This window comes from Phoca vitulina, unplaced genomic scaffold, assembly GCF_004348235.1.
Source record: "Phoca vitulina isolate PV1807 unplaced genomic scaffold, GSC_HSeal_1.0 scaffold7, whole genome shotgun sequence".
In the NCBI taxonomy this organism is placed as follows: Eukaryota; Metazoa; Chordata; class Mammalia; order Carnivora; family Phocidae; genus Phoca; species Phoca vitulina.
In genome coordinates, this window is record NW_022589710.1 from 11,666,757 (window position 1) to 11,679,872 (window position 13,116).

At 42.7% G+C, this 13,116-nt stretch overlaps 2 protein-coding genes across 12 annotated transcripts in view; one reads left to right on the plus strand and one right to left on the minus strand.

Moving 5' to 3' along the window:
* Positions 1-1,640: 1,640 nt before the first annotated feature.
* On the plus strand, positions 1,641-7,163 carry INSM2 (INSM transcriptional repressor 2). The gene has a single exon (XM_032404950.1). The coding sequence runs from the start codon at positions 4,396-4,398 to the stop codon at positions 6,070-6,072; it is 1,677 nt and encodes a 558-aa protein (XP_032260841.1). The 5' UTR covers positions 1,641-4,395; the 3' UTR covers positions 6,073-7,163.
* Positions 7,164-8,194: 1,031 nt separating this feature from the next.
* RALGAPA1 (Ral GTPase activating protein catalytic subunit alpha 1) overlaps positions 8,195-13,116 on the minus strand; it is a 247,521-nt gene continuing 242,599 nt past the window's right edge. For 5 of the 11 annotated variants that reach the window (XM_032404961.1, XM_032404954.1, XM_032404960.1 and 2 more), the window contains 3 exons: positions 11,485-11,487; positions 10,999-11,052; positions 8,195-9,554 (listed from right to left, as the gene is read on the minus strand). In XM_032404961.1, the coding sequence (XP_032260852.1) occupies positions 9,406-9,554; positions 10,999-11,052; positions 11,485-11,487 (206 nt within the window). In that variant the 3' untranslated portion in view covers positions 8,195-9,405. Of the gene's footprint in view, positions 9,555-10,998; positions 11,053-11,484; positions 11,488-13,116 lie in introns of those variants that run through there. The other 6 variants (XM_032404952.1, XM_032404955.1, XM_032404962.1 and 3 more) reach the window with 4 other exon arrangements.

Genomic DNA, 13,116 nt, shown 5'->3' on the forward strand with positions numbered 1-13,116 from the left:
AATTCTCCTTTGATGGAGGTTGGATGGTGACTGGATGTTGGGAGAACAGGGGGAAGAGAGAGGAGAGGTCAGAGAAGGCATGCCCGGGAAGTGGGGGGGTAACGCTGCCTCTGGGGGAGGGGGGGCTGTAGGACCACAGCAGCACCCAGACAGTCTGCCCTTCTTTTTTTTTTTTTTTTTTTTTAAGATTTTTATTTATTTATTTGACAGAGAGAGACATAGCGAGAGAGGGAACACAAGCAGGGGGAGTAGGGGAGGGAGAAGCAGGCCTCCCCGCGGTGCAGGGAGCCCGATGTGGGGCTCGATCCCAGGACCCTGGGATCACGACCTGAGCCGAAGGCAGACGCTTAATGACTGAGCCACCCAGGCGCCCCAGTCTGCCCTTCTTTACACAGGAATGAGACAGAGCTGATAGGCGACAGCACAGAAGGGAGCCCTTTGGCAACTGGGGTGATGTCGATGTCCTTCAGGTCAACCAGAGATTTCAGGGTAAATTTCTGTAAAATGGTGGTCAGGAATAATAACAGCTCCAGGTGGGCCAGGCCCTCTCCTAGACAGATTTGTTTTCCTGAAAGTAACAGAGGGTAGATACTCCTTGAACACTATGTTTCTGAACTATCACAGAAAGAATACACAGCAGTTGTTTGATGGGTGATTGAATAGACGTATGTACAGTGGAAGACAGGACAGCTGGAAGGATGGATGGATGACACATTTGTTGTCCATCTGATAACTAGCACTATTTATTAAAAAAAACAGGTATTGAATATCAGATCTATGCCAATCGTTTCATTAAGTATTTTCCCATTATAACTGCTCTTTTGACTTTTTAAGTTTCCTTCATTTTGTTTTTTCTAGAAACAGACACACATTCTCGGTTGGAAGGGAAAGGGCTGAGAGATGGAGAGTCTTATATCTATGTTTCCCTTTCTCTGTCTAGCAGAAAGTTTAGCCAAAGATATTTTTCCTCATGCAATTTCAAAAGCAAATGTCATTCCCTCACTTTAAAACTTTAAATGACTCTCAAAAAAAAAAAAAAAAAAAAGCGGGGGGGACACCTGGGTGGCTCAGTCAGTTAAGCCTTCGACTCTTGATTTCAGCTTGGGTCATGATCTCATGGTCATGGGATTGAGCCCCTCCTCGAGCTCTGTGGGGAGTCTGCTTGAGGATTCTTTCTCTCCTTTCCCTCCCCGTCTGCCCTTCTGAGTGTGCTCTTTCTCTCAAATAAATAAATCTTAAAACAAAAAACAAAAAACAACCTTTAAATGACTCTCTGTGCCTGTCCTATGTTATAAAGTCCAAATTACATGACCTGGTCCTTATATTCCTTTCATAGTCTGATATGCCATAATTTTGCCTCCTCCTTTCTGTGTATGTGTGAAAAATTTTTATTGTAAAATATATACAACAAAAATGTCCCTCTTTGCTTTTTGTTTTTTTAAGATTTTATTTATTCATTTAAGAGAGAGACAGAGCACACAAGCAGCGGGAGAGGCAGAGGGAGAGGGAGAAGCAGGCTCCCCGCTGAGCCAGCCGGAGCCTGATGTGGGGCTCGATCCCAGGGCCTGGAGATCATGACCTGAGCTGAAGGCAGACGCTTAGCCATCTGAGGCACCCAGGTGCCCCCCAAAATTCCCATTTTAACAATTTTTAAGTTTGTAACTCAGTGGCATTGACAGCATTCACAATGTTGTCCATCTATCACCCCTATTTTTTTTTTACCGCTGTTAATAAAACATTTTACCACCCCAAAGTGAAATTCTGTAACCATTTACACTATAAGTTCCCATTTCCCCAACCCCTGATAACCAATAATCTACTGCCTGTCTCTATGAATTTGCCTATTATAGATGTTTCAATATAACTGAAATCTTATATTTGTCTTTTGTGTCTGGCTCATTTCACTTAGCATAATATTTTCAAGACTTATCCATGTTGTATGGATCAGCATTTCATTCCTTTTTTATGGCTGAATAATATCCTGTCATTTGTATATACCCCATTTTGTTTATACATCTATCTGTTGTGGGACACTGGGTTGTTTCCATCTTTGGACTTTCCTGAATAATGCTACGATGGACATTGGTGTACAAGTGTATGTTTCAGTCCCTGTTTTCAATTCTTTTGTGTATTACCTAGATGCACAAATGCTGGGTCATATGGTTGCAATTCTTACAAAGTACTACATACCCCTGAGGAAAAGCCTCTCTTGGAAAGGGGCTATCTTAAAGTATTAAAATCTTACCTAAAATTTGCAACACCACACAATATGTCCAGGCCATTAGGAGAAAAAGAAAGGAAGAGTTGAGAAGAAGTTGAGGTAAAAGTCATACATAAACTGACGTGTCAGAAATGATCAAATTTTGGGAAACTAAATTTATCAACATTATTAAAGGACTCAAATATTTTATGTAGTGATTCAGAATGTTAATTTTGATTATAAAGTATCAAGTTTAATTTTGTATGATTTCATGCTTTGTAATGGGAAACACCATCATGAAGGTATTTTTCAAATTGTGGGTCCTAATCCATTAGTAAGTTATGAAATCAATTTTTTTGCTATCATCAGCATTTTAAAAAAGAAAATATAATTGCACAGAAAATACAAAAATGCATTATACCTAGTTAAACTAAATATTATTTTCTGAAATTTTTGTTTCAGTTCCATGTGTGTGCCATAAAATATACTTCTTATTGTGGGATGTGACCAGAAAAAAAAAGTTTGAAGACACTAATGTGGCGGAAAGAGTCTGAGCTTTGGAATTAGCTAGAACTCAGTTTGAATCTGAGCTCTGGGTGACTTTTGTGAGTTATTTATCTAACTTCTATGGCTCAATCCCCTCATCAAAAAAAGGAGAGTAATAGTATCTCCTTTGTTTGATGTGTATGTGTGAGAAGATTAGAGATTACTTAAGTAGAATGCCTAAAATATTGTTAATGATTAACAAATATATAATTACTTCCAGGTCTTCCCCAGAATAATGCACTCCATATAAAAACACTTCATTCACTTAGAAGGAAGGGGATGTGTATTATTGACGACTACATCTGTTAATACTAGTCTACTTTAAAAACACATTACTAAGTCTTTGTCTCCAGTTTGATCTAGTAAGGAAACTTGAGTTCTTTTCCCTTCCTATTCTGATATTGTATTTTGGACTTTTGGTACTTTATTATACATCTGTCAAATTTTCTAATTATTTCATAGTTCAGCTGGTATTACAAACTTTCAAATATCTTCTAGTGCTTAAAACAGTGCTGGGCACATTACAGAGTGCTGGATGAAAATCTATTAAATCTGGCCCATTGCACACCTTTTGCAAAGTATTCCTTGTATAAGGGGAAGCAGATGTAATCCTGATTCTGCCAGTATTTCTCAATCTACTCCATGCTAAACAGGTCAGTTAGGCACTAAGTCATGTCTCTGGGTAGTACAAGTGGAAGGTGTGAACAGAGAAACCACTTTATCTGAGGACAGTCGAAAATTAGATCCTACTTTCCCCTCCCCACTCCTTTTCCCATCGGGGAGGGGACGTTGATAAGACCTGAGGACCAGGGTCCAGAAGCCGGCTGGCGTCCTGAGCTCCAGAGGCTTGCCAGCACGCACGATCTCCCGCACTGAGAGCCCTTCTTCCCAGATGAATTCTCATAGTATCACAGACGCGCGCAGTGTCGATCGATACTGGATGGCAGACGTGCTCCCACCGTCAAGTGTAGGCACAGGGCGGTGGATTTAGCCGCCCTGCCGCTCCGTCTCAGCTTCTCATCAGCTCAATAAGGGCAGAGGACATTAACCCGTTCCCCAGCGGACACCCACCCAGTTGCCTCCTGGGGCGCGCCGCCCGCGGCCCCTTCCTCTTGCCTTCCTCCCTCTCGGCTTCCATCAGAGTCCCTCGCGTCGGGGCCGCCGCAGGGTCCCAGCCCGCAAAGAAGGCGCCCATCAGTTGCCTCTCCTCATGGCTCCCTGGACAGCCCCCCCCCTGGAGGCAGCGGAGCCGGTGAGTGGCGAGCTTCCTCACACTCTGGACCTAACCTTTTTGTATCTTCGTCCGCCCGGTGGGCGGCAGGGGGAGGCGGCACGGGCAGCTCCTAAGCCAGCTGCTGGGGCCCCGCCGAGGCCGCTGCGAGGTGGGGTGGGGGCGCGGGCCGCAGCCGGCTTCTCGGACCCCTGTGAGCCCAGCCAGGCGAAAACCCCGCCCCTGGCGCCCGCTGCCACTCCTGATTGGCCGGTCTAGCCTGAAGGCGACCGGTGGTCCCTCGGCCCCGAGTCTCAGCTATAAAGGCAGCCCACGCATGACGGCTGTGGCGAAGCTCAGGTAGCTGCGGTGCTCGCCAGCTCGCAGCCCCCGCGGCGCCCCCTTTACTCTTTGCCCCTTGAGCACTCCCGACTCCACCATGCCGAGGGGCTTCCTGGTAAAGCGAACTAAACGGACAGGCGGCTCGTATCGAGTGCGCCTAGCTGAGCGGGTTTTCCCCCGGCTGGGGCCCCAGGGGGCGCCGCCCTTTCCCAAGGAGGTTTCCAGTGCCCCCCAGCCCGGTGCGGAGCAGGTGGCAACCCCCACCTTGGAGGAGGCGGCGGCGGCCCGGGAACTGTCGGGGTCGTCCTGTCGGGCGGCTAGGGTGAGCCTGGGGGAGGGCGGGCAGGAAGGTGCTGCGGAGTGGAGGGCGGATGGTAGGGAGGGTCCCGGGCCCAGCCCCAGCCCCAGCCCCACGAAGCCGGCGGGCGCGGAGCTGCGCCGGGCATTCCTGGAGCGCTGCCTCAGCTCACCCGTCTCTGCAGAGTCCTTCCCCGGGGGTGCCGCCGCGGTGGCTGCTTTCTCTTGCTCGGCGGCGCCAGCAGCTGCACCGACCTCGGGGGAGCAGTTCCTGCTGCCGCTCCGGGCACCGTTCCCAGAGCCAGAGCTCCATCCAGACCCTGCGCCCCTCTCGGCCACCCTGCACGGCCTGAAGCGGGCCGCTGGCAACGAGCGCCGTGCCAAGGCCCCTCCGGGCTGCACGTCTGGACCCGCGGCCGCCGGAGTCAAGAAGCCAAAGGCCATGAGGAAGTTGAGCTTCGCCGATGAAGTGACCACATCCCCTGTCCTGGGCCTGAAGATCAAGGAGGAGGAGCCCGGAGCACCGTCCCGGGGTTTGGGGGGCAGCCGCACGCCACTGGGGGAGTTTATCTGCCAGCTATGCAAGGAGCAGTACGCAGATCCCTTCGCTCTGGCTCAGCACCGCTGCTCCCGCATCGTACGCGTCGAGTACCGCTGCCCGGAGTGCGACAAGGTCTTCAGCTGCCCTGCGAACCTCGCCTCCCATCGCCGCTGGCACAAACCGCGTTCCTCAGCGGCAAATGCCGCCACAGTCTCTTCAGCCGACGGGAAGCCGCCTCCTTCGTCTTCCTCCACCTCCCCAGACTCTGGGGCTGTTGCATCTTTCTTGGCGGAGGGGAAGGAGAACAGCCGGGCGGAGCGAGCGGCCGATCAGCACCTGCAGGCGAGGGACAGCTCCAGGGCGGAGCACCAGGACAGCGCCCCACACCAGGGCCTCCAGGTGCTGTCCCACCCCGAGCCACCGCTGCCTCAGGTCCCCTTTACGGAGGGGGTGTTGGGGCGCCGGGTGCCTGGGCCAGGTAGTGCCAGTGGTGTCGGGGGATCCGAGATCTTCATGTGCCCATATTGCCACAAAAAGTTCCGTCGCCAAGCCTATCTGCGCAAGCACCTAGGCACTCACGAGGCAGGCTCTGCTCGTGCGCTTGCCCCAGGCTTTGGCTCCGAACACGGTGCCCCACTCGCCTTCGCTTGCCCCCTGTGCGGAGCGCACTTCCCGTCCGCAGACATCAGGGACAAACACCGGCTGTGGCACGCGGTCCGCGAGGAGCTGCTCCTGCCTGCTCTGGCCGGGGCGCCCCCAGAAGCGCCGAGCCCAGGCGGAGCATCCGACGGGAGTGCTCAGCAAATTTTCTCGTGCAAGCACTGCCCGTCCACTTTTTTTAGCTCCCCGGGGCTGACCCGGCACATAAATAAGTGCCACCCCTCAGAAAGTCGGCAGGTACTGCTGCTGCAGATGCCGTTGCGGCCTGGCTGTTGAGGAAAGAGATGAGGAAGATTGTGCGGTTGGCCTTGGAGGAAACAGATCATGGGAATTTCTGTGGGCATTTCTTGAATTTGCAAGTTTACCCTCTTTCCTGCTTATATTTTCCTCTCCTAAAACTCCCAGTAGTCAATGTTCCGCCAGAGAAGCGGACAGCGAAATGTAAAATCCCTCTCTAGAGCAGGTATGTATATGGTATAAACATTCGCGGTCAAGGACTGTCACTTTAAAGCCTTCTTGCTTTCCCCACGAAAATAGGATTTCCCCCCTCACTCTGGAGACCCTAACGAATCCTATATGACTTGTAATTCCTATGGAAAGTCGTAGTGAATGCGTGCATGTCTCAATATCTACAAAGGATTCTAGCTACCGAAAGTGGTAGTCGTTTTGTTTTTCCCCTCTTGCCATCGCAGGCGCCTATGTAGTTTCTGTCTCAATAGGGTCAGATACCTTGCATTGTATATTCTGTGAATTGAAAGTTATGTGATTGGTGCCAAACTTACAAGGGGGGTGGGGAAACACTCAAGACCTATGCCTGTGGGCAGGAAATGTAAGAGGATGTTTGCGCTTTTGGGGGATGTGGGGCTCTCCCTGTAAACGTTCCTTTTCTCAAGTGTTTGTTAGTCCATTCTTCAGTGTTTGGAGGTGGGGAGGGTGCTACTTTACTTGGAGTTGAGACACCCCCAAAATTCTCACCTTTAGCTTTTTTGGTGTGTTTTCAGGAAGAGATATTTTAAAACTTTAAATAACAGCTTTTTGGAAACACAACTCATTTCCAGAAGTTTAACTGTTTTTAGTAGGGTTTCATCCAAATTGTTTAATCCTTCTGTTGTAAATCTCATGCAGTGTTATATATGAAACTATGTTCAGTTTAAGGAAGATGTTAATACCTATAATCCACTATGAAACTGAATGGGGATTCATTCCATATTCATTTTTCAGCAGCAACCTGTTTTTCAATTTTTGTAAACCATATTCAGTGTACACTCTGTACCCATGCTCTAATAGCCAGAGTTTGGGACACTGGCTGAGTATTGCTTGACAGATAGCCCATACTTGTAAGATGCTTACCACCAAATAAATGTACATAGCTGGTACTTTGTTGTGTTCTGTGTTTGTCCTGAGAATTTCATTGAACACAGCCTATTTTTCAAAGTCACATTTCTTATCTCCCCAAAGCCAGTATCCTACTTTAGAATCTTAGTGACCCATTTAGACAGAATACAGACAGGAAAAATTATATTTTGTAAATGAATGTAGTGATGGAGAAATGCAATGGGAAAATTTCCTTTGATGTATGGCTTGCACAAACTGAGCTCCAAAACGCTTTTTAAATCTAAAGATACTTTACTACCTAAAATGTCAATGGAAAATAATATATATTTTCTTAAAAAAAGTAGTTTTATCTAAACATGAAAAAAATCATGTTAACTGTGCTAAGTACAATATTTCCAAGTTGGTATTTTTACTCAATTTTGTTATAAATCATCAATCCATTGGCTGTTCATTTTTAAAAAAATGAAATCACCATAGAAATGTGTAAGCAGTTACTTTGATTTTCCTTTTTTAATTCTTCACCTTGGTTGTGGGAAACTGTCAATATTGTTTAACCTTGTTCTCAGGGACTCCATTTGCTTATCTTCTACATAAGCTTTCATGGGAATTTTATTTTCTACAGTTTCATAGCAATCTATTTTTATTTTTAACAAAAACTTAAGTGCACAGAAGTCTGGAAGGTTATTTTAGAAACTGTCTGCAAAAAGTTTTTTTCCCCCTGAATGTGTATTATAAGACATATTGAAAATTTAAAAATCAAAGAAGCATGAGGCTAAGATTAATTGATGCTTTAACCAAGTGCACTGGGTAAAGTTTCTGGCCAGCCGTTATGAAGGTGTAAGATTGCCTGCATTTTCAGTGACTGTGGTAGAGTCTCTGAGAAGTTGGGGTGTATCCTAACAAGGGAATTCAAATTCCTTTTTCATGATTTGCTAAGATAACCTAGGTTTATGCTTTATATCTCTCCATTAATCCTATAGTTCTGAAAATATATTAAAGAAAGACAAATAGACAAGAAATATAAAAGAAAGACAAATCAACGCTCCTGGACATAAGTGATAAGAATATTTTTATTGTATTATTAAATACCGTATCTTTTTCTTTCACTGTTACAAATTTGTAGATACTACATGAATGATGATACATAATTTATATTTTAGAGTTTGCCCGTATGATGTATTTACACATGCAGTTAGTACTGATGTCATGCTACATTTCCTTAGGAGATGCCCGTTCAAAACAAAATATGAACAAAATGTGAGCAGCTTATTTACTGTAGGAAAATATTTCTGGAGGGTGGAATGAATACCAACCTGCATCAGCAAGTCCAGTATTAATAATATTAGATTTAATTTAGACTCCTGGGTCATGTTCCCTTTTCTTTTAAATTACACATAATTTAAGCAACACATTTCTATCAGAAAAGTTTTTTCTTTTTTTTTTTTCTTTCTCTCCATCCCCCCAATTACCCTCTTTTTGGTACTCAGGAAAGAACACAGATATACCAGGATCCAGCAGCCAATAATACAGGGCCACAATCTCAAAACAAAAATGGCATTTAACACTGATACCATTTAAAAAGCAAAACATTAGAAAAATATGTGGAAGCTAAACACAAATCAAAGTTCAGCACAGTGATTTTTCTGGTTATGAGCTATGTCATGGCATCCTCCGCTCAGCCGAGAAATGAGGCATTGCTTTGGGAAGAAAATGTTCATGCTCAAATTATGTCAGCTGGAATTTGAGATGCTAAAAGACCATTTATTTTAAGTGTTCTATTTTCATAACATAAATAATCCATACACATCCTGTGTATTAAGATTTGCAACTTTTGCTATAACTTTACAAATGCTTAAATTTAAAAATTTACATTTGTAAAAAAATTATACATTTACTGAGCCATAAAGTTGCAATGGGGCACAATAAATAAAATAATGAGACTATCTGTCCAATTATAGTTTGGTTCAAAGTTAATCATGAAATTAAAAGTGAAACTGCTTAGACATAATTATCCAGGAAGGTAAAGGGTATAGAATAAAACTCCACCCCCCCAAAATATGGCAGCTTAGAGTGTTGGGGGGGAAAAACAACCAACTGAATAAACAACCCAAATCTAAAATATTAACTTACAAATTATTTAAATCCAGTGTTTTCTAAAATAAATGTTCAGGAAGAAACATGCATGTTATGGCAAACACGAAGGCCTGAAAGGGTTAACACTATGTTCATGCTAAGGTGGTTACTGCTGATCACACTGCTGGGCTGCTTGTCTCCTTAGGATTTATTGGCTGAACCAGAGGATCGACGCAGCTTCATGGACATGCGGCTTTTGCTAGTTCGAGGAGACATTGGAGAGGCCAGGTCAGCCCCGTCTACCTGCGTTGCTGTGGGAGTTTCACTGGATAGAATCTCTGGGTAGGAGCCTGTGGGAAATAGCAAGATAGATAACAAGTCGTCCGGCTTCTCATCCCATAAGAAACAATCTTTCTGTTACTGATCTGTAGTATGGATCCCAACCCTTAATGAAGTCTTTTGAGGGGAAAAAGCAAGACCAAAACTTGCCTGTTAGAACAGCCTACTAACATTTTATTTAAACTCCAGTAATCTGGTGGCTCATGTAATCATATTAGGAAGAAAGTACCAATTATTATTTCCAGAGCCAGAACTAACCAGAGAGCTCCTCGGAAAAAGCAATGGGAAGCAAAATCTTTGGGCCAGACAGGACAGGGATCCAAAGCATCATTAGCATGCAGGGAAGGGCTTAAGAAGCAGGTGAGAAGGACAAATTCCTATCTCTGGCGTACAGGGTATAACCAAGAAAAGAGTCTTCATTGCTCAAACTTGAAAATAATAGTACCAAATGGTTCCAAAAAGGAATTCAATACTATGAGACCATCATACATGATGGGTATTTAAATATGCTTCTAGAAAGGAGCAAGATAAATTCCTGGGAGAAGGAATAGGACAAGAACTCTTATCTGAAATTTAATAAAAAAAGACAAATTGACCCCTCAAAATGTCTCCATTTAGAAGAGATAAGCAATGCTTTTGTTTATCCTTAACTTAAATTTTTGCAGTTACTCTATCTAGTCACAGCAAGTAGGTAACTAGAATTAAGATATGAAAATTTAGAAGCAAACACAAATTCAAATTGGAAAATTTTGTGTCATTTACAAAATAGTTCTTTACCTCTGCACTTTATTTCAATGAATTATGATTCTCTAATATACAGTAATGCTACAAAACTTGGCACACTGTAGGCTCTCAAATATGTAGTATAAAAAATTACATTAAAAATAAAAGCCCTTAAAAAAAAAAAACCTGCTAACTTACAATTTAAAAAATTCTGTGTATTTTAAGGCACTTTAATCCAGATTTTCTGGGCCTTATGTATGTGAACATTTTCTGTATGTATGTCACATACACACACATCACACAGGTTGCAGGCTTATTATACATCTCCTCACTCTGCAGGAAAACTTCTGGCATGTTTGTTAGCGAATGCAGCACCTCACAGAAATTTCCAGCATGGAAATAATCATACTAACAAACACTTCCATTTAGTGAGACATTTGTGCCTAAATTGAAGTTATGAATATTGAACAATCAAAACTGTTCAATAAGGGTTACTACAGAGATGTATTATTAAGAATCTATCTTGGTAGAACGCTTCAAAGTGTTTTTAAGGTGAAATGCTATAATCATACTTAAGAACAAACATAATCAAGGAAGAACTATTTTCTCACTACTTAGAATTCCGGTTAATTGCCTTTCTTTTCAAAGTAATTTCTCCAACATTCTTTCTTTTCTAACTGAAATGAGGTTGGCCTTCAAAATACAAGGAGAAGGAAATATATTTCTGTTCACCTTTACTCTTCCTGAAGATCTGAATTGGTTCATACTGGACCCATACTGGAAAACCTAGAGGAGAATATGAATCCATGGCCCTTTTTAGGGAAGCACTGCAGATGGATGGCAGAAGGAAGGTGAAGAGCGGTAGCTCATGCTTTTCTGGTAATGCATATTATTCCCGGCCAATCATGAGAGGCCTTCCCATGGCTGTTTACCTTAAGATGGCCAATGTTTTCTAGCGGAGGTTTTGGGAGGAAGAGAACTATCACTGCATTTCTTTCTTTGTTGTGAATGAAGAAATGGAGTAGCGAGCAGAAGTGAGAAAACAAAAGAAAAGACAGATAACAGATATGAGAGACACAGTGCAGAATTGTACAGGTGTTAACCGAGGAGCAGAGAAGAGAGTAATCAAGTTTTTATTATGAAATTGGGCATGCAATGCACTAGGGTGATGGTGTTTCACAATGGACAGTGCTTTGTAAATTCAAATGTTATACTTACCAACTAACAAGTTCAAATAGGAAAAAAAAGAAAAGAAAAAAAGTCTATGAGAGATTCTATAAACATCACTTTTAACGTGTTCATTGTACTGGAGGCAGTTTATCCTAATCACTAAGTCATAAAATCTCCAGAGCTGTACTGTCCAAGACAGTGGGCATAGCCATATTAAAATTAATTAAAAATTAACATTAAGTAAAAATAAAAATGTGGGTTCTTCGTGTACTAGCCACATTTCAAGTGTTGAGCAGCCACATGTGGTTAGTGGCAACCAAAATGGACCGTGCAGATACAGGGCATTTCCATCGTCATAGAAAGTTTTACTGGAGAATATTGCTTTAGAGTATGCCCAAATCAAAGAATATTTTCCTCAAAAACAGCAATTTCTCCATGTCTCCCTTACTGCCTGCAGTGTGAAATCCCCCTTCAATGAACTGAGAGTCAAATCAGGCTTTTTAGTGTGTATGGTATATAGCTTATCAGTACCTCCTCACGTTTTGGCAAATGATATTTATGGAATATACTCAGCATATTCAAACTCTATAAATACTTTACAGTGGATAGATCTCAATTTTAGATGTAAAGAATACAGTGATACCTACCCTTCATTTCACACCCTATTCTGCCCAAGTATTGATTTCTATCACATGAGTCATAAAGAATGTTGCTTTATTTAATCACTTCTATTATTAATATATCCTCAGGTGGAAAGTATCTATAGGCTCCTATGTTTGTTCATACTGTATCTCTAACATTCTTACAGTACTCAGTACACACTTTATCTTGATGGTGTAATTGATTCATATATTGTGCACTGGTGTTACAATGAACTATTACAAATAACATGCTGAATATGACTTTGGGAGTCTATACACATTATAAAAGGGAACTCAATGGATTGTTATTTATTGTGGCTTTGTTTGTACTGCTTGCTGACAGGTATGACTGGTTTAAAACTGCTAGTTATTGGTTAAATAATAGCCTTTAAAAAAATATTGTGACTTTGAAAGTAGTTCCAATGAATACTGAACTAAGAGGCTCTGTGATGTGTTAGGAAGAACATGGGCATGGGTTAGACAGGCCCAGGTTAAATGCCAAATCTGGCATGTTACTAGCTGTTGGATCTTGGGCAAACTGATCTAAGAGGTTTTTTGTTTTGTTTTTGTAAAATGGAGACAACAGTAGTTATTTTCCAAAGTTGTGAGGGATGAAATGACTACATATGCAAAGATCCTGGCACACAGTAGCTACACAATAAGTTTAGCTATATAATAAAGCTACTAAACAGAGAAGAGTAAAATTTAATAGACTTTGGATCAGAACAGATGAGGATTAGAAGAGAGAGACAGAAGTTAGAAATGTTTTTGAAGAAAATGACCACTTACAAATATAACCACTGAAATGTGGAGAACAGAATATACTGTTTAGTTTTGAGGACGTTAAAGAACTTATCCACTCTTATGCTGATATTCCTACAAAATATAACCTTACTTATTAAAGTTTATAGACTACCCCAATAATCTTACTGCTTTAATATTGTTAAAGGAGTTGATTAGTGATTAAGATTAGCATGTATGCACCACCACTGGATGTCATAAAGGAAACCATATATAATTTATTTTTTTAAGTAATCTC

Coding starts and splice junctions, on each gene's coding strand:
- INSM2 (XM_032404950.1), top strand. CDS start 4,396: ATGCCGAGGGGCTTCCTGGTAAAGCGAACTAAACGGACAGGCGGCTCG.